This window comes from Mesoplodon mirus, assembly GCF_964341445.2.
Source record: "Mesoplodon mirus genome assembly, chromosome: 4".
NCBI lineage: Eukaryota > Metazoa > Chordata > Mammalia > Artiodactyla > Ziphiidae > Mesoplodon > Mesoplodon mirus.
In genome coordinates, this window is record NC_138979.1 from 103536169 (window position 1) to 103556305 (window position 20137).

Below are 20137 nucleotides of genomic sequence, written 5' to 3' on the forward strand. Positions count from 1 at the left end.
CACGGGTTCGTACCCCGGTCTGGGAAGATCCCACATGCCGCGGAGCGGCTGGGCCCGTGAGCCATGGCCGATGAGCCTGCGCGTCCGGAGCCTGTGCTCCGCAACGGGAGAGGCCACAACAGTGAGAGGCCCGCATACCGCAAAAAAAACACAAAACAAACAAAAAAACCTACTTTTTAATTTATTTATTTATTTTTGCTGTGTTGGGAGGACTTCTGTGCGAGGGCTTTCTCTAGTTGTGGCAAGCGGGGGCCACTCTTCATCGCGGTGCGCGGGCCTCTCACTATAGCAGCCTCTTGTTGCGGAGCACAGGCTCCAGACACGCAGGCTCAGTAGTTGTGGCTCACGGGCCTAGTTGCTCCACGGCATGTGGGATCCTCCCAGACCAGGGCTCAAATCCGTGTCCCCTGCATTAGCAGGCAGATTCTCAACCGCTGCGCCACCAGGGAAGCCCAACAACTACTTTTTTATTTATTTTTTTTTGTTTGTTTTTTTTGTTTGTTTGTTTTGTTTTGTTTTTGCGGTATGCGGGCCTCTCACTGTTGTGGCCTCCCCCGTTGCGGAGCACAGGCTCCGGATGCGCAGGCCCAGCGGCCATGGCTCACGGGCCCAGCCGCTCCGCGGCATATGGGATCCTCCCAGACCGGGGCACGAACCCGTATCCCCTGCATCGGCAGGCGGACTCTCAACCACTGCGCCACCAGGGAGGCCCTCAACAACTACTTTTTTAAAGACCAAAAAGAAGAAAATAAAAATCACCTCTAACCCCACCATCATGGTGTACACACAGTGCAGTGCAGTGGATAAAATTGCAGGCTCTGGGATCAGCGTCCCTGGGTTTGAATCCTGGCTCCCCTGGGAAATAGCTGTGTAGCCTTGGGTTACGTTTTTTTTTTTTTTTTCTGAGGAATAAATCAAATTTATTGAGCACCTACTATGTTCAGTGGTAGATCCTGGGTGTAAGGTGGTAAGCAGAATGAGGGGTGGTGTTTGCCCTCAGAATTTCTGTCGTATAATCACCAAATAAATATATCATTATAGAGAATAAGTGTTATGAAAGAAACATCACTGATGCTGGAAGAATATGGCACAGGGAAGCTGACTTAGTGTACAGTGTTCTGTGTTAGGCTTTTGGGTTCTAGACATGATGACGGTCTCATCTAGAAGACAGGCTGTGGCAGAGAACAGACCCTCTCAGGAGGTGGGGAGGTCCAGCTCCACTCAGGTTGGGGAAGGCCTCCTGGGGGGAAGTGCCCCAGAGGGATGCGTAACTGGAGATGGGAAAGAGGGAAGACATCCCAGGCAGAAGGGAAAGTCAGAGGCAGAGACCTGCAGGATGCTTTGGAGGAGCTGCAAAGAGCCCAGTGTGGTTTCTGGGGTGGGGAGGGTAGTTTAGTATGAGAACTGTGAGAAAAGGCTGGGGAGGTAAGCTGGGGCTAGTCGCCAAGACTCTGTAGACATTTATTCTAGAAGTAATCAGGGACTCACAGTTGGGGAGATTATCTGAGTTCTGAGAAGGGGCGGGGATCATTTGAGGGCTGGATGGCAAAGGACGGAGCCCCGGGGACAGGAAGGGCAGTTAAGGGCACTGCCAGCACTCTCAATGCTGTCTGGACAGTCTGTGCTGGACAACTGACTAGGTGCTGGAGGGACACAAAGATGGACATGACACCTCGGGGAACTCTGGGAGAGGGGCCGGTGTTACACGAACCAACACCGTAGGTGCTGGGGAAGGGGTATGAATGCCCTGCATGCAACGGAGCTGCTAGCTCTGGGAGGAGCAGGCCAGGGCCCCGCCAAAGAGGAGGAGAGGTCTGAGCAGAGTCCTGGGCTGTGGCTGGCTGGGCGAGTGGCCTTGCCCACCCCAAGAAGGGCACTAAGGGCAAGGGCAGAGAGAACCTGGCCTCGGTCTGAATGTCCTCCATTATCTTGCATCCTTTTATTGACACGCATTTTGTTTAAAACTCACGTAAGAGGAAACTTGGCTTTGGGAAGAAACTGATGCATTTTTTTCTGTTGTTCTGTTAAAAATAGGCTGCCAAATTTGCTTCCTCAGGGTCCCCGCCCTGTGTTTACCTGAGCCAGGCGGCCACTGCTGAAACCCCAGATGCCATTTCCTGGTGGGTCTTTTCAGCAGGGATGGTGACCACGGTCTCCACAGGGCTGTGACGGAAGCCCCTGATTGGGTGGAAGGGGCCACTTCCTTCCTGCCTCCCCCACTTGTTCCCAGAACGTGGAGCCAGGAATGCCAAGCTGGGATCTTCCACAGGACAAAGTCTCTTTCCCAGCTCGCAAAGCTATATAGCTTTGGGGTCCTTTTGCAAAGATAGAAAGTGTATTTTTAAACAACTGGACTGATTACATCTCTGTTTTGTTCCAGACTGTTAAAAGTTCCATTGGAAAGTCTTATAGAATCGAAATGTCTATAATTGAATGATGAATTTTTAACATATATCGAGCATCATGGGGACAGTTCTATTATTGTGTCGACTCTTGTGCCCTCCACGGACACCTTACCTGCGCACATACATACACTACACCCACATGCAAGCTCACCTGCGCGCGTGCGCACACACACACACTCCAGATCTGTGTGCACCCTGGGCCTTGTTGCATTTTGCCCAGCTGGAACTGATTCTCATAAACTCAGAACATTCTCTTCCCTGATCTGTCGGCATGAAAGGCTCTTTAATCACCTAGGCCACGAGGCAAGGCACTGTGAAATTACACGACTCTCAAAGTTTCAGTGGACAAGCCAAATTTTACATTAACCTCTGTGGTTAGACTATTTCGACTGTTGCTAAATCCAGCTCCATACATGGCCAGATTTGTGACATAGTTCCCTGATGAACAGATTTCAACTTCCTGATCTACTCGGCAGTTTGTAGAGATGTATATCTTCAAACAAGTTTAGCAGGCTTGGATTTTTTCCTTTCTTTCCTTCTCCCTTTCTTTCTCCTTTCCAGCCTTCTGTCCATCCTTTCTTCCTTTCTTCTCTTTTCCTTTCTTTCTTATTTATTTTTACTTTTTAAGTCAGTTTTATTGAAGTATAGTACATTGTCATGCACTCACTTTAATTGTACTGCTTGTTGATTTTTGACAGATTTGCAAATTTACTCATGTACTCATGTTTCTCGTGTAACCACCACCATCTTCAAGAAATAGAAACTTTCTGTCACCCTGAGAAGTTCCTTCTTCTTTTGTGCCACTTTGCAGTCAGTCCCGGCCCCATCCTCAGCCACAGGCAACTCCTGGTCTGCTCTCTGTCACTGTAGCTTAGCTTTGCCTGTCCTAGAATTTAATATGAATAGAATCGTACAGTATGTGCTCTTTAGTGCCTGGCTTCTCCCACTCGGCGTGTTTCTGAGATTCACCCGTGTGGCTGCACGTGTCAGTAGCTCATTCCATGTATCACTGAGTAGTAATCCACTGCACAGAGGCACTGCAGTTTATCCATTCACCTGCCAAAGGACATTTGGATTATTTCCAGTTTGGGGCTCTTCTGGGTAAAGCTAGCAGCCTCATTTTTATGGCAGTATGTCCCTCAGCAACAGTTCCAAGCATATCCTAGGCACTTGATAATTATTAATTCATTAAAAAAATTTTTGTATTTGAAATGTCTTGTTAAATTCCAAGATGTTTAGTGTATTTTCGATTTCCAGAGAGACATGTTCAAAAAGATTGTTTCAAGCAGGGAAGTTTAGGGGAATTCCCTGGTGGTCCAGTGGTTAGGATTCTGTGCTTTCACTTCCGAGGGCCTGGGTTCGATCCCTGGTCGGGGAACTGCTCTTAGTTCTAGAGCCCGCGAGCCACAACTACTGAAGCTTACGCAAGGTGCGGCCCAAAAAAAAGGGGGGGGGGATTTTGAACATTTTCCCACAGAAAATATTGAGTCAGTGTAGGAAGCAGGGTAGGAAGGGCCCCCCCTCTCAGACATTCCCGGCCCAGTTGGGAGGCACCTGTGAACTAACGGAGTACAGTTCTCTGGGGGGCTAGGGGCACGCTGCGGGAGCCCAGGAGGGCTGGAGGTCACAGTTGGGTCTCTAAGGCTGAGTCAGAGCTGTAGTGTTTCCACTCAGAAGTAGGCACCAGGTGGACAGTGCTGTCCAGACCAAAGACAGTCAGCTCAAAATGTAAGGACACTATGTAGGCCAAAAAAACAGCAGCCAAGGGCACGTTCAGTCTGAGGGCCACTGGTTTTCAATGTTGTTTTAAGTGGTAGCTTCATCACAGACCTACTTAGCATAGCGTGGCTGACTGTAGCGGTGACAGGGCTCTGACTGCCCCCTGTAACAGAACTTCTGGGGCACTTCCTTGCTCTCCGCCTGTTGAGTACAAATGTTTGCCCTGAGCTGTCCCAGCCAACACAGATGTGCACAGGCCTTTCCTAAGCCAGAGGGGAAATCCTGTGGTTGGAATCATCGCTCTGTTTCAGGCATAACCCAGGGTCTTTAAGACCAACTGGTAGAACTCCCTCTGTTTCACAAGCAAGGAAAGAAAGGCCACTAGCTCTATTCGTAAAATATGAATGGTTTGTGCTCGGTAGGTATATTCTATTAGCTATTTTCTGAGCACTGATTCTCTCACTTGGCTCAAGCATCATTGCATTGTCACCTTTACCCTAATTAATTTTGTTTTCTCTGTGACTGTAGACTATACCTCACCCCAGCCAGGCATCCTTCAACAAATATTTATTGTGCCCCCGCCATGCATTGGGGACTAGATATGAGGATTTTTTAAATAACCAGTAGATAACATCTTGGAGAGCTTTCTAGGTGCCAAGATGATTCTAAATGCTTCACATACATTAACTCCACAGCCCCATGAAGTATATGGATACTATTATTAGCCCTATTTTACAGATGAGGAAATGAGAGGTTAAGTAACATGCCCAAGGTCACAGAATTAGTAAGTAATGGGGATAGATTAGATCCCAGGCAGCCTGAGTCCAAAGCCCACAATGATAATCACTGTCTTGTGCCACCATGAGGAAGATGTGGTCCCTACGGTTAAAGAATTTATGATCTAATGAGAGAGCCCTGTATATCCATTGGATTATAATCCACTGTGTAAAGTTGTTTAGTAGGAGAATAAGCAAAGGACTCTGGGAGCTCAGAAGAGGGAGTAAGTGAGTCCACCTTTGTGAGGGAGGGGGGCAGAATTAATAATGAAAGTTTATATTTATTGAAAGTTTACTAAGTCTCAGCACTGTGCTGAGCATGTTAAAAGCATTTTCTTTTTTAAAAATTTATTTATTTATTTATTTATTTTTGCTGTGTTGGGTCTTCGTTTCTGTGTGCGGGCTTTCTCTAGTTGTGGGAAGTGGGGGCCATGCCTCATTGCGGTGCGCGGGCCTCTCGCTGTCGCGACCTCTCTTGTTGCGGAGCACAGGCTCCAGACGCGCAGGCTCAGTAGTTGTGGCTCACGGGCCTAGTTGCTCCGTGGCATGTGGGATCTTCCCGGGCCAGGGCTCGAACCCATGTCCCCTGCACTGGCAGGCAGATTCTCAACCACTGCACCACCAGGGAAGCCCTAAAAGCATTTTCTTATGCAGTCATTCAACAACCTGGTTTTACAGATGAGAAAATTGGAGCTTATACAAGTTAAGTAATATGTCACTTAAGTTTCCCCCAGGTGTTTTGAAGAATGATGAGGATTTGGGCTAGATTTCTAGGTCCTAAGCCAAAGGAGAAGGGCTTGCCAGGGCCTAGGCCCAGCATGAGCACAGATGGCAGAGCTTTCATGAATTTTAAAATCTGTCTTCAAATAAGCAGATTTAAATCCTGTGTTTCCTTAGTTCTGTGCTGTACCATCTAACCATGTATTGGTAACTTTTTAGAATAAAAAGAAACTATTTTAAATGTGTTTTGTTTTACCGACCAGCAATAACACAGACACATCTTTGCCATCCCATGCCTTGGTCTTCATTCTAAGGCAGTGATCCTCAAACTTTACTGGGCATTACAATTGTCTGAAGAGCTTATAAAATGCCGGTCACCCTTCTCGACTTTGTAATGAAAGTGTCAGATGACAAGAAAGCAAACTCTTAAGTTTACTGAAGAACTGCATGCATAAATATTTCTAATATTATATTTTGAAGTTACTACATAGTTCATTTCCCTTGTGCCTAAAATATAATCTTTTCTATTCAGAATGATGACCAGTCCTCAGTGGAAACCATAAATCATTGCAGGCTTCAGTTTCATTCACCATCCTATGCTTACTAAAGCCAGAATAATGTATAAATATGTTGTAGAGGCTTTGTAAACAACTCTCATTTAGCCAAAAATAAAATTATATCTGTATACTCTAAAAAGTAATAATAAAGTAAAATAAAATGCAAGTCACCAAGCCCAGCCCCAGGGATTCTGATTCCATGGTTCTAGGGAGAGGCTAGGAGTCTAAATTTTAACAAACCCCATACTTGATTCTGATGCAAGACCAGGCTTTGAGAATCAGTGGTCTCAAGGTCCTTCTGAATAATTTTCCTTCAGCAGGCAAACTAAATAACATATCATTAAACTAGATCCTTTCTTTGTTTTTTTTTTTTTTTGCATTACGGGGGCTTCTCACTGCTGTGGCCTCTCCCGTTGCGGAGCACAGGCTCTGGACGCGCAGGCCCAGCAGCCATGGCTCACAGGCCTAGCCGCTCTGCGGCATGTGGGATCTTCCCAGACCGGGGCATGAACCCGTGTCCCCTGCATCGGCAGGCGGACTCTCAACCGCTGCGCCACCAGGGAAGCCCTAGATCCTTTCTTTAAAATCAGCTGGAACAGGCTTCCCTGGGGCCGCAGTGGATAAGAATCCACCTGCCAATGCAGGGGACACAGGTTCATTCCCTGGTCTGGGAAGATCCCACATGCCGTGGAGCAGCTAAGCCCATGTGCCACAGCTACAGAGCCTGGGCTCTAGAGCCCGCGAGCCACAACTACTGAAGCCCGCGCGCCTAGAGCCCGTGCTCCTCAACAAGAGAAGCCACCGCAATGAGAAGCCCGCGCACTGCAACGAAGAGTAGCCCCCGCTCACCGCAACTAGAGAAAGCCCGCGCACAGCAACGAAGACCCAACACAGCCAAAAATAAATAAATAAATAAATAATTTTTTTAAAAATCAGCTGGAACTTTTTGGTAGACAGATATTTGGTGCCTTTCTTATATCATGAAGGTATAAGAATTGAGAAGACCTATTCAGCCTTAAAATGGAAGGAAATTCTGATACATGCTATAACATGGATGAACCTTGAGGACATTATGTTAAGTGAAATCAACCAGTCACAAAAAGGCAAGTACTGTATGATTCCACTTATATGACGTATTTAGGGCAGTCAAATTCATAAAGGCATAAAATAGAATAGTGGTTGCCAGGGGCTGGGGGAGGAGGGGATGGACACATTGTTTGGTGGGTACAGTTTCAGTTTGGGAAGACGAAAAGCGTTCTGGAGATTGATAATGGTGATAGTTGCACAACAATATGAATGCACTTAATGCCACTAAACTGTACACTTAAAAATGATAAAATAATAACAACAGTTGTATGTGGGGAAAAAATTGAGCAGACCAACCTCTCCTGGCTTTGATAATTCTTTGCTTTCTTCTGAGACACTTGGTGATTTTTTTCACCTTTGATTGTGTTGCCTAATGTGTAACAAGCAATCCTTTTACACCTGCTTAATGACAAACAAAACAGTTCTACTCCCCTATACTACTTAATCTTATTAAGCTTTCAACATTACTTTAAAACAGAAGAATACAGACATGCAGCCATTCCTCCTGAGATGAGTACTGGCTTCACTTATAGTAAACTTACATCTGGCAGTTCCGTTTCCAGTAACTTTTTATTTCACTGAAGCACTAGAATGAAGTCTTTTTAAAAATAACTATTAGGAACCCAAATTTAAGTGAAAGTTTAAACACATGAGGTACTATTGAGGCCAACTGCTGAACCCAGGTGGCCCTTGGAGGAGGAGAGACGTATCTGCATGGCTGGATTTGCACGGTGCATGCACATGGGGGAGGTGACAGCTATTGGAGTGGCAAGTTTCTTTTGGCACTGACTGTAAGAGCATCTAGAGTATGGAAATATTCAAATGTGGGGATAGATTATTTACCAGTCATGGTCCTTGGTAGCAAACCGAAGAAGCTGATTCTGGCTAACTTAAGCAGAAAAGGAATTTTTCAGAAAATCAGGCTGTTCGCAGAATTGACGGGAAAGTTGGAGAGCTGGGCTCAAAAACTAGGTTAGGAAGCCACCATCACTGTCTAAACTCAGCCACCTCTGCCAGAAATAAATGCTCATGTTCCCTGTGTCTTTGCATCATTCCCTCAAGATTCAACACCATCCTCTGGTAGGAGATGATTGTCTGATTCTAGATCACCTACCTGTACCCCAGCCTGCTAACGAGTTGGGCAAGAGTCTGTCTGCCACGCCTTCAGCGTCTGTGGCCCCCGAGGGACCCTCCCACAACCCCCACCGGACAGGAAGGGCGTTCAGCAAAATACAACTCGTGTCCTCTCCAGTGTGCACTCTGGACACAGCCTTTTCTTTCATCTGTTTGTGAACCTTCAGTTACCAAGTGAGAGAGGCTTGCGGTCAGAGAGATAAGTCGATCATCCCTATTGGAAAAGTAAATCCACAAGCAGGGCCCTCAGTGGGTGGTTCCAAAATGCCCTCCTGGTGCCCAGGGAACAGCACCATCTTTCATCTGCTGAGGATCTGCTACCTGGGATCTGGGCTCTCTGGCACACAAGTCAGCTTCGAATGACAGAACTTGTGTTGCCTTAGGAGGAGGTTTGTTCTGGCCTCAGAGGGACAGAACTCGAGTGGAATCTTGACTCTGAATATTCACATACTACTCTGTGACCCGTTCAATAGGTCTTTGATTTTCCTCTGATCTAAACTGGCTGCTGACAGCAGTGAAAATAAACTCTAGCCCACGTTCCGGGAACTACCTTTGTCCTCCTTGTCCCCGGTGGAGTCAGGGAGTGATGCAGAGAGAAAGAGAAGTGAAAAGCCTGAGCTGGCAGCATACGCACATGTGTGATGACATAAAGCCCCGCGTCTGGGGGCTGTGGTTTCCCCTGGAGAGGAGGTTGAGGCTGGGGCTTGGGGAGGGGTGCATAGAGGGCTTCAGCATTTCTGAATGTTTTCTTTATTTAAATTTGTCTGAATCCAGTTTGCTTGTCCACCTACTCCCCTTACACCTGTTCTTCAATTCATGGAAACTTTAGTCCACAGACCCCCTTTATTTCTGCCTAATAGCTCATTCTCCTTTAGACACTTTCTCATCTACCTTAGATGCCTCACTCCCTCCACCCCCAGAGTCAACCAGAATCCCAAAACTGGTGTAACTTATTTTTTTCTGTGCTGTAGTATATATCCATAGGCTGTTGAGTGGACCTTTGTTGTTTACATTGTAAGTGAATGTTCTCAAACTGTACATGTCCTTTTGAAACTGATTTTTTACTCACCAATTTGTGAGAGATTTGCCTGTGTTGACAAGTGAAGATCTAGTTCATTCGCACTGCTATGTGGTATTTTGTTATATAAATAAACTAGACTTCAATTTTCTTAAGTATGTGAAGCAAACAAGACCAAGTGTCGGGCTTCCCTGGTGGTGCAGTGGTTGAGAGTCCGCCTGCCGATGCAGGGGACACGGGTTCATGCCCCGGTCCGGGAAGATCCCACATGCCGCGGAGCGGCTGGGCCCGTGAGCCATGGCTGCTGAGCCTGTGCATCCGGAGCCTGTGCTCTGCAAGTGAGAGGCCTGCGTGCTGCAAAAAAAAAAAAGACCAAGTGTCATAATTTCTTAAAGGTACAAGGTGGGTATATCAGCGTTCATCACATTATTCTCTAGACTGTTATATGTGTTTGGAAGTTTTCAAAATCTAAAAAAGAGGCAAGAGCACTAAAGTAGAGTCAGGAAGAATCCCATCTGGATTCTGATTGGGCTGCACTGAGGCTCTGATTCCAGAGCTAATCAGACTGAGAATAAAAATAAACCTGTGGAACTGGCCCCTCTTGTTTGCTTCTCGTGGGACTTACCTCCCTGGAGAAATGCCTGAAAATCTTGACCACGAGAGCAGAGGAGGGTTGATTTAGCTGCATGATTTGGAGTGTATTGGTACGTGGCCAAAGTGAACTAAACAGAATTTAAATTGGCGAGAGACCATTTCTCGGAATGGCTGTGAGACACAATTTTTAAAATATTTACAACATACTTAGGATATAAATAGTCCAAATGATAAATATAGGTCAGTTTTGGCCAGGCCAACCTTTGATCTCCTTAACACTCTTAAAAACTTAAAGAGAAGGCAATTTCTCTTTTGTGGTACTTCCTGGACACCCCATGGGACTCCAAGTGGCCTCTAGGTTTTCTTCCTTCTCCAGCTCTGGAACTTTCAGAAAGGTGAGACTTTGACAGAAATTAAGAGCTTTTGACCCATGGCCTGCATTTTTACAGAGCCATTGATCAATTTTGCCATTGAGCCAAAAGACTGTACTAGGTGAAACAAGAGACTCCTGGGGGACTAAATGAAGTTACATATATGGAAGTAAGTATTGCCCAATCAAAGTGACCACAAGCCTCTCTGTATCCCCTATTTCATTCCATGGAAGGGCTCCCAGGGTCCCCAGCATTAACTCGATGCATCCAGCCCAGAGGGCCCCATTTGAAATGATTCTCAGGTAGTGAGGCCTCCCCTGCCTCCAGCTTGGAGACGGGGCTCTCTCCTCGGCAGCTGCTGGAGAGCCAGGTAGTTCCGAGTCCTCCCGGCAAGCGTGTCCCCGCAGCAGCCGCCTGCACTAATGTGCCCTTCCCTCCCCACAGGGTATGACTTCTGCCAGGTCCTGCAGTGGTTTGCTGAGCGGGTGGACAGGATCATCCTGCTCTTCGACGCGCACAAACTGGACATCTCAGACGAGTTCTCGGAGGCCATCAAGGCCTTCCGGGGCCAGGATGACAAGATCCGCGTGGTGCTGAACAAGGCTGACCAAGTGGACACGCAGCAGCTGATGCGCGTCTACGGGGCCCTCATGTGGTCCCTGGGCAAGGTCATCAACACTCCCGAGGTGCTGCGCGTCTACATCGGCTCCTTCTGGGCGCAGCCCCTGCAGAACACTGACAACCGCTGGCTTTTCGAGGCCGAGGCCCAGGACCTGTTCAGAGACATCCAGAGCCTTCCTCAGAAGGCGGCGGTGCGCAAACTCAATGACCTCATCAAGCGAGCGAGGCTGGCCAAGGTAAGCTGGAGACCCCCCGCGGCAGCCTTTGCAGGGGACCCTCGCCACACTCTCCTCTCTAAGGGAAAGTTTGAGGGAGGCTCCACTCCAGGAGCCTCGGGGGACAGGACGTGGAATGGGTTAGGAAGAGAGCCCCACGATCAGTATCCCTCTTTAGATTCTGTCTCCTAGCTCTGTGATCTTGGGCAAGTGACTCAACCTTTCCAAACCTGTTTTCTAATCTGTAAAATGGAGCTAATAAGAGCACATCCCAGGGTGCTTGGGAGTGTTTAGTGTGACCTGGTTTGCAGAGTGCTCGGTGTAGTACCTGGCACACAGGGCGGAATCCATGCCCTCACCACCTGGATGCTGCTGTTATATTAGCATGGTGGGAACGTAACCGCTGAACCAGAGAGAGGTGGCATCGATGGGACCAGTGGGGTGCCAAGATGCCACCACCTGTCACCCTGTGCCTGAGGCATAGAGCCCCGTGTCACACATAGACACAGAGGGGCCCCAGGAGGAAGGTTGGCTCAGCCCAGCCCACCAAGTGTGCCGGTTTGGGGGCGGGGGGCACACCACATCCCCATTCCAGGCTGTGACTTCCGCTCCCTCACCTCGTGGCTGAGCCTTTCAGCAGCCCCTGGAGTCTGTGCCCGACAGGGGTGGGCAGTAATCTGCTGACCACCCTCAAGTAGTCGATTTTGTCATGTCTCTGAAGAGAGAGGAGGATGTGACTCCTCTAAGGAAAAGTATAGAAAAACATGGTTCTTTAAAAACTATTTGTAGCACTTCCCTGGTGGCGCAGTGGTTAACAGTCCGCCTGCCGATGCAGGGGACACGGGTTCGTGCCCCGGTCCAGGAGGATCCCGCATGCTGCGGAGCGGCTGGGCCCCTGAGCCATGGCCGCTGGGCCTGCGTGTCCGGAGCCTGTGCTCTGCAACGGGAGAGGCCACAACAGTGAGAGGCCCGTGTACCGCAAAAAAAAAAAAAAAAAACTATCGTACATTTCATAAAATCATATTCCTCTAATGCTACAAGTGCCTCCAGAGTTTACCTAGTCCTGGTGATGATCAGAAGCACCCAGGAGCTTTAAGCAAAAAATCCCCAGAGCTTCTGATTCATTTGCGTGCGTGCATGCGTGTGTGTGTGTGTGTGTGTGTGTGTAAAGCTCCCCACGTGATTCTGATGATCAGCCAAGTTTGGGAACCAGAGGTCTATCCTGACTCCCTAATTTTACAAGCACAAGGTAGGTTAAGTGATTTCTCCAGGGTTACCTAATCCATTAGTGACAAAGTTAGGACTAAAAGACAGCCCTCCTGGCTCTCAGTCTTCTTCTCAGTCTTCTGCTTTGGCCTGTCTCTTCTGCTAGAACTGGTCCCTGGGCCTGCCTTTCCAAATCCACAGCTACCCTGGTCAGGAAGTGCGGTGGGCTCACTTCTCCTTCATCTGCTGGTGGCAGAGAACCCATGTCTCCTCCACTTCCTCTTGCTGCACCAAGAGTGGCTTCTGCTGTGGCCTGGGGGCCCACGGGCCAGCCTTCTGGAGTCCACCATCACTTTGCCTCATTCAGTCAGCAGCTGCTCAGCAGCCCTGGGCCAGGGCTGGGCAGCCTGGTCTGGGGGAGGAGGGGATGCAGAACCCCCCCTTACAGAATGGGGAGCTGTGTGTGACTGGGGTGTGGACACTGTGCTCTGAGGAGGGGGCCTCGCTGGGGCGGGATGGGGAACGGGGAGGGCTCCACGGAGGGTGACTTCCGGGCAGGTGACCAGCTGTCCAACCCCTCCTCATGGCTCGTCATCGCCGCCCTTATGCCAGCATGCTCACAGGGCAGCATCCCTCCTATGTCGAAAGAGACGCCTCCCTGGCTGCCCAGCCCCACCCATAGTCCCTGGATCTGCTCTTTTCCTCTCTACTCAGCTGCCCACCCAGTGCGTGCTCATGCCCTCCTCCCATGCGGCCCAGCTAATCTGTAGTCATCTGTGCTCTGTGAGTCACTGCTGTTTTAACTTTTCTTCTCAGTACCATCTGCTTCCTTCCCGAACTACAGCCACTTTTGTTCCAGTTCTGCAAGGCTTGTAAATCCACTGATTTGCAGCTCTCCTGAAATGATTTCCCTCCCCTGCTCGTCCCGGGTCTGATGCTTGGTGGCAGGAAGTCCGTTTTTGCCCATTTAGTGACCGCCCCCCGCCACAGCGTGTGGTCTTTCTCTCCTCCAGCTGATACAGCTGAACTTAACCTTCAGTGTATGTAGTACCCGACGTGATTTTATAACCAAGCCTGGTAAATGACGTCATAGCCTTTGCAGATTTCAAGATCTTTTAAACTATTTTTAAATGCCCATGGCCATTTTTAATTTACCAGTTGCTGCTGAGGGCCTAGTGACTGAAGACGCAGCTGTCGTTAGTCATATAAATAAATAAAGAGCAGAGAGCTCACTGGGGGTGCCAAGCACATGGGACTTCGCTGCCATCCTTGAGTGTTGGGCCCTGTGAAGGGACCAGCATGGCCTGGGTTTAGAGAGGCACAGAATGCTGCTGTGTACTGATGCCGGGAATAATGAAAGCCCTTGTGTAGAGGTGGGGGGCAGGGGCAGGGGGCGGTCAACTTGCTGAGCTTACTTCTAGGAAAAAAGCTTGTCTTTTTTTTCCTAAGAATAGTATCTGTCTTGTTCCTTTTCATAAAGGAAAATGTTTGAAGTACGGATGTTTCCAGCCTGAGCTTCTCAGTGTCAGTGTGTTCCTGGGGCAGCACCACACTGCAAAGGGGGGCAGGAAACAGTCTTGGGCAGAGAAGAAGCCGAACTCAGCACAGTGGCCTTGGCCACTAACCAGTGCCATCCACTTTATACACCATCTGCAGTTTTGTGTTCCATTTGTGAACTTGTTGCTGAAATGGACAAGGAGTCACCTGAGTTTTTCTCTTTGCAGTGTTTATATTTCATAAAAATGCTCTTTGGTTTTGATATATTAATCTTTATCTCTCTTGATCCAGTTTTCCTTTGGTAAGCCAACCCTTCCTGAGGGTCTGATCCTGTCAATAAGTGCACAAAGTTGGGCATTCTCTTCATTTCTCACAAAAGGGAACTGAAGCTCAAAAAGGTGACATAACTTGCCCAAGGCTCCCCAGCCTGAAGTTACAAAATATAGATTCAAACTCCAGTGAGCCTGACTCCCTGGTCTGGAAGGCATTCGCCTGAAATCCAGAGTGGACAACATCTGGTTGCTCCTTATTACGCCCTTGCATTCTGCATTAATCTGTCATTCTGTTTATTCTATAAAATTATCCATCCACGTAAACCCTACAAAGTTTAGAGGTGTGTCGAGCTGTCATTTTGAAAGCATGCAAAGGATAAGTTTTCAGATGTCACTTGAGAGGTGACAGATCTGAGTTGGGGTATGAAGTGTGTCTATTTATAGACCACCATAATTAGGTAGAATTTGTGGCCCATCCAGAAATAAAGCCAGAATTGCGTTGCTAATGTCCTGCTGGGCTCTGCAGTAGTCAAACTTGAGGTATCATAAAGATGACATTTATTCATTCATTCATTCATTCATTCATTCATTCATGGCTGCATTGGGTCTTCGTTGCTGTGCGCGGGCTTTCTCTAGTTGCAGCGAGTGGGGGCTACTCATGGTTGCGGTGCACAGGCTTTTTATTGCAGTGGCTTCTCTTGTTGCTGAGCATGGGCTCTAGGCACTCAGGCTTCAGTAGTTGTGGCACGAGGGCTCAGTAGTTGTGGCTCATGGGCTCTAGAGCTCAGGCTCAGTAGTTGTGGCGCACAGGCTTAATTGCTCCACGGCATGTGGGATCTTCCCAGACCAGGGCTCAAACCCGTGTCCCCTGCACTGGCAGGTGGATTCTTAACCACTGCACCACCAAGGAAGCCCAAGATGGCATTTTAATAATATGAAAAATGGCACTCTTACTAAAGATCTCTTGAAACTTAATGATTTCCCTGCTTTTTCTATTTATATTTTTTTCCCAACTCTCTATTTCAAGGAACAGAAACCTTTAGAGTGGGTTTTTTGGTTAGCCTCAAAGATTATATCTTATGATTTCAGTAGACATCCTTCTTTGAAGGATGTAACAATCTAAGATGCCAGTCAAGTTTCATTTCATGATTTTTTAAAGTAACCTATTTGGGGAAAGCCCAAAATACGTTTAGAAAATAAGAATTTAGTTTTATTCAGCTATAATTAAAATAGCCAAGTTAAAGAAATAAGGTTCAAACTCCAAATCATAATGGTTTATGGGATAAATGCATAAAGGTAAATAGCAAGGCAAGTTTACTGTAGGACCCCACCCTTTATAAGCACGCTGCCCAAGGATAGGAAAGGTTCCCACCCACTTGGAAACCTTCATTCATTAAAAATGAGTCAACATTTGAGGAAGGAGCAACTAAAAATGAGAAAGAAAAGGAGAGGTCAGTGATGTGGGGGCTTTACTATAGTTCTGTGCAATTTAGTTTCGTCTTCAAAGTGTGTTCTCCTCTTAGTCAAGTGTAGCGTGCAGGGGCAGCTTTCTGGTCTGTCTACACCACCTATTCCTTCTGGGGAGAAGTTAGACATTTTGAAATTCACCACATGGACCCAAGCTAAGTTATGTAAAAATCATTCTACAATGGCTGATGACTATCCCTTTGATGCTTAGTCCTCCAGGGAGCATTTAAAACTAGCTCAGTTGGCAGCCCCCAGCTACTGAGGGTGTGTCAGTACTTGTGTCCGCCCAGGGGAGCCTGTCTCTTTGAGGCCGACACCAGATGACTGGGTGGCCCCCCACATCGCCCTTTGAGGCTCTGCAGAATCATACGCGCTGTTGGTGCCAGCTTTGATTTCAACAGAATAACGAACCCCCAAGTGGGAGCCAATCAGCTGCATCTTGAAGCCTCACACTCTTACCACCCCATGGGTTCATCTTCTGGGTCTTTAGTTTAGGAACTGAAATTTTTATATCATAATAAACCCAATTTTAAAATGGGCTGACCCCCAGGGACTTCCCTGGTGGCGCAGTGGTTAAGAATCTGCTTGCCGGGCTTCCCTGGTGGCGCAGTGGTTGAGAGTCTACCTGCCGATGCAGGGGACACAGGTTCGAGCCCTGGTCTGGGAAGATCCCACATGCTGCGGAGCAACTGGGCCCGTGAGCCACAACTACTGAGCCTGCGCGTCTGGAGCCTGTGCTCCGCAACAAGAGAGGCCAAGATAGTGAGAGGCCCGCGCACCGCAATGAAGAGCGGCCCCCGCTCGCCACAACTGGAGAAAGCCCTCGCACAGAAACGAAGACCCAACACCGCCAAAAATAAATAAATAAACAAACCAATGAACTGACATTAAAAAAAAAAACAAAAAAACAAACAAAAAAACAAAAATCTGCCTGCCAATGCAGGGGACACAGGTTCAATCCCTGGTCCAGGAAGATGTCACATGCCACGGAACAACTAAGCCCGTGTGCCACAACTACTGAGTCTGCGCTCTAGAGCCCATGAGCCATAACTACTGAGTCTGTGTGCCACAACTACTGAAGCCCGCTTGCCTAGTACCCGTGCTCCGCAACAATAGAAGCCCCCACTCACCACAGCTAGAGAAAGCCTGCGTGCAGCAACGAAGACTCAACGCAGCCATAAATAAACAAACAAATAAATAATAAATTTTTAAAATATATATATATATATATATATATATAATGTGCTGATCCCCAAAGGTTAAATGTTCTATGCGGATTTCCAGCTGTGCCTGCAAAGATGCAGATCTCCATCAGGTCATATTAAACCTGGGCAACTCTAAGGTTGCCCAGTGCAGAACAGTGTATCCCAGCCTGACTTCCCCCACACGGCTCCCCAGTATCCAGATTCCATGGGCATTTCCATTCCAATTGTCCATGAGCACCTCAAGCTTCCAGCACTTGCTGCTGGGGGTTGCCCTCCAAGCCCACAGTGGAAATACCCAGTATTACTCTGTGTACATGCTTCTCAGCCTTGGATATACAAACACTTGTCATGGACACAGTTAATGAGATTGTGGCAGAGTGTAGATGTGAACTATAGATCCCTGTTCGTTTAAAGGGGAGTACATCTTTTTCTGCCCATTGAGTTATTAGCCCAGAAAAAAATTGACATTTTGAGCCATTTGACTTACCCTTGGTCATCACCATTTGATGAGTTGGGGCTTTTCTAGTTTTATATTAAGGGAAAGAGCTAATTGAACAAGACAGCGATGTTCAAATGCTCCCAGGGTTCAGTGTCATTCACTTGTGAATGAAGAACTTGGAATCCAAGTTCATCATGTTCTATTTAAATATATAGAGTTTATTCATTATTCATTAAGGACTAAATAGCCACAAGCCTCTGGCGTTACTACCCCTCCAGCTATAGGTCTTTGGCCATTAGTCAATAACTACATTTCTAGTCCCCTTTCTAGAGGACAAAGTGCATTCAAATACGTGCTCTCTCTCGATTCTCATAACCACAGCCCTGTGAGGTAAGGGCTGTAATCCCCAGGTTGTGGGTGAGCAAGCCAAGGCCCGGGAGGAGACAGCTTGCCCAGGGTTGCTCAGCGAGCGTGTGGGCAGCGGTGGCAGCGCCTGACCCGGCCTTCAAACACGCAGTCCCATCCTGCCCACCTCCTCTTTCTTCCCATCTTCTCCTTCCTATTCCTCTTCCTCTCAATTAATTTTCTCTTATTATAAAGAACAAAAGATCAGACTGTTTCTACCTCCTTCCCTGGACCATCGCCGGATCTGGCCCCAGGTCCTGCGTGTGTTTGGAGACACATCTTTGACACAGAAGGGCAGACACGAGCTTTTCAAGTTGATTAGGGATTTCAGCCACCCAGGCTGCCCCTTGTTTACCAAGAGTCCTTAGAAAATCACAAGGCACCGTCCCGCTCGAAGATTGCAGTCTTTACCCACATTCTGCGTGGTGTTCGCAGTGTGTGTGCCATAACGTATCCATTTTTTTATGTATGGGGAGGGAAGAGTACATGACCTTTCCAAAGCTTCCCTGTGAGTTAGGAACGATCAGAAGCCAAACCTCAAAGTTGTTCCATAGGACATAGTTCACTTTGAATTCCAGATTTCAGCAGCTGCAGTACAATGTTTAATTCATACCCACAAAAAGCAGTTAATTCTATAAGATAGAGAATGCGGCAGTAAGACAGTTAAATGCTGCTGCCGGCTTGGCATCTCCTAACTAGTTGCGTGGCCTTGAGTAAGTCATATGAACTTCCTGGAACCAGGAATTCAGTCAGATATAGGGAGCCCCTTCCAGATTTAATACTCTGTGATTCTAAGGATTATAATTTACCTTGTAACTTGATAAGCTTCTTAAAGGCAGGGCCCATGCATAGAATCTGACCCTGGGTTACTGTCTTAGGATGTCCAGGGAAGGGCAGGAGGGGGAGGCCATGCAGAGGCAGTACAACAGGGGACTTCCACGAGACAGGCCAGAGTTTGAGGCTGAGAGCAGCCTGCAGCATGAGCAGGTCACCTTAGGGTCATGACTCAGGTAGAGCCAGGCAGGTGGGAGGAGGAGGGAGTTGAGGCCTGGCACAGGAACTGCCCCAGTTATGTCAGGGCCCTGGAGGCCTGGCGTCCAAGGTTGGCCCATTATCCAGCAACCTCAGTCATCAGCGGTGAGCACCATGAGGGCAGGGATGAGGGAGCAGGTGCCAGGCGATGGGTGGAGGGCTGTGGCAGGGGCACATCACCTGCAGCCCAGCCCAGGGAAAGCAGGCCCTTGGGGACCAGGCAGTGTTCAAGAGCAGGGTGCCATTCCCAGGGGAGCTAGGGGCTGGCTGGGGAGTCAGCCTTACCTGCTCAGGGGCCTGGCAGTTCCCAGGTACCACACTGATGGGTGGGGAGGGGGCTTGGGGAGCCCTGCAGGGGCCTGGCAGTTGCCCCAGGCCTGGGCTCTGGGAAGGGGTCTTGGAAAGATGCCCTCGTGGATGGGAAGCTGAGCAGGTAGCAGAACTTCCTGCTTCAGCTGGGGTGGGCTCCAGAGCAGGGCAGGCCAGAGCACGGAAGAGAGAGGGGTCCACAGGCCCAGTCCAGAGGATCCAGGAGGGCCGAGGCCAAGGAAATGATGCAAGGACAGCTGGTTCTCCCCGATGGAATATGGCGGCCCCTCCAAGGCCTTCGGACCTACGCAGGGCCATCCCCAGCCTCATCCAAACCAAGCCAGGCATTCACTAATTAAGGCAAGGAAATTACCAGTCTTACTACTTTTACCACTTATTCATCATATCCTCAGGAATGCAGTTAAAGCCCGTCGTTCTAAATAAGAGGATTCCCAAACCTTGGATTTCTCTGGTTATCTTAAAGAATCGTGTAAATATTTTAAGCTGTTTTAATTTGAAAAGTAAATAAGTTTACTATTCACTTTGTTATAAAGCAGAAACTAACACACCATTGTAAAGCAATTATACTCCAATAAAGATGTTTAAAAATAAATAAATAAGTTTACTAGTGACAGGAAGGTTTAGAAGCATCTCTCCCAATCTATACTTGTAGGAATAGTCAGGCAGCTCAGTGTGTGCTTATGTTAAAATGACCTTTATGTAGATGGAGAAGTTAGCGTTGTCTGGTCTGAGCCTGTCAGCATTTGCATTATGCACTTATTTTAGAGTTCAAATCTTAGCAAAATGTTTTTGGCTGTACCCAGTGTATGTACATACACAGAGGCCCTCAGTTGAGCCATGGGATGTTTCTTGTTACCCCCTTTATTCAATTTCCATTCTTCCACAAGATTATAGTAGACGTCTGCTTTCTTTAATAGGATTTTCCATAGCTACACAGTCATTTTCTTTTTGTAATCACTGCCCTGTTTTTCATCTTTTCTTATTTTAGTTATTTTCTTGACTTCTAAATTACTCTGTAGAATTCTAGGTATACAAAGAGAACTTTTTTTTTAAAACATCTTTATTGGA

General features: G+C 47.8%; 1 protein-coding gene across 1 annotated transcript in view; it reads left to right on the forward strand.

The window, feature by feature from the left end:
• The window catches only part of EHD4 (EH domain containing 4), a 91323-nt gene that overhangs the window by 59012 nt on the left and 12174 nt on the right, over positions 1-20137 (forward strand). The window contains exon 4 of the mRNA XM_082618908.1: positions 10825-11237. Coding sequence (XP_082475034.1) covers positions 10825-11237 — 413 coding nt within the window. The remainder of the gene's footprint in view (positions 1-10824; positions 11238-20137) is intronic.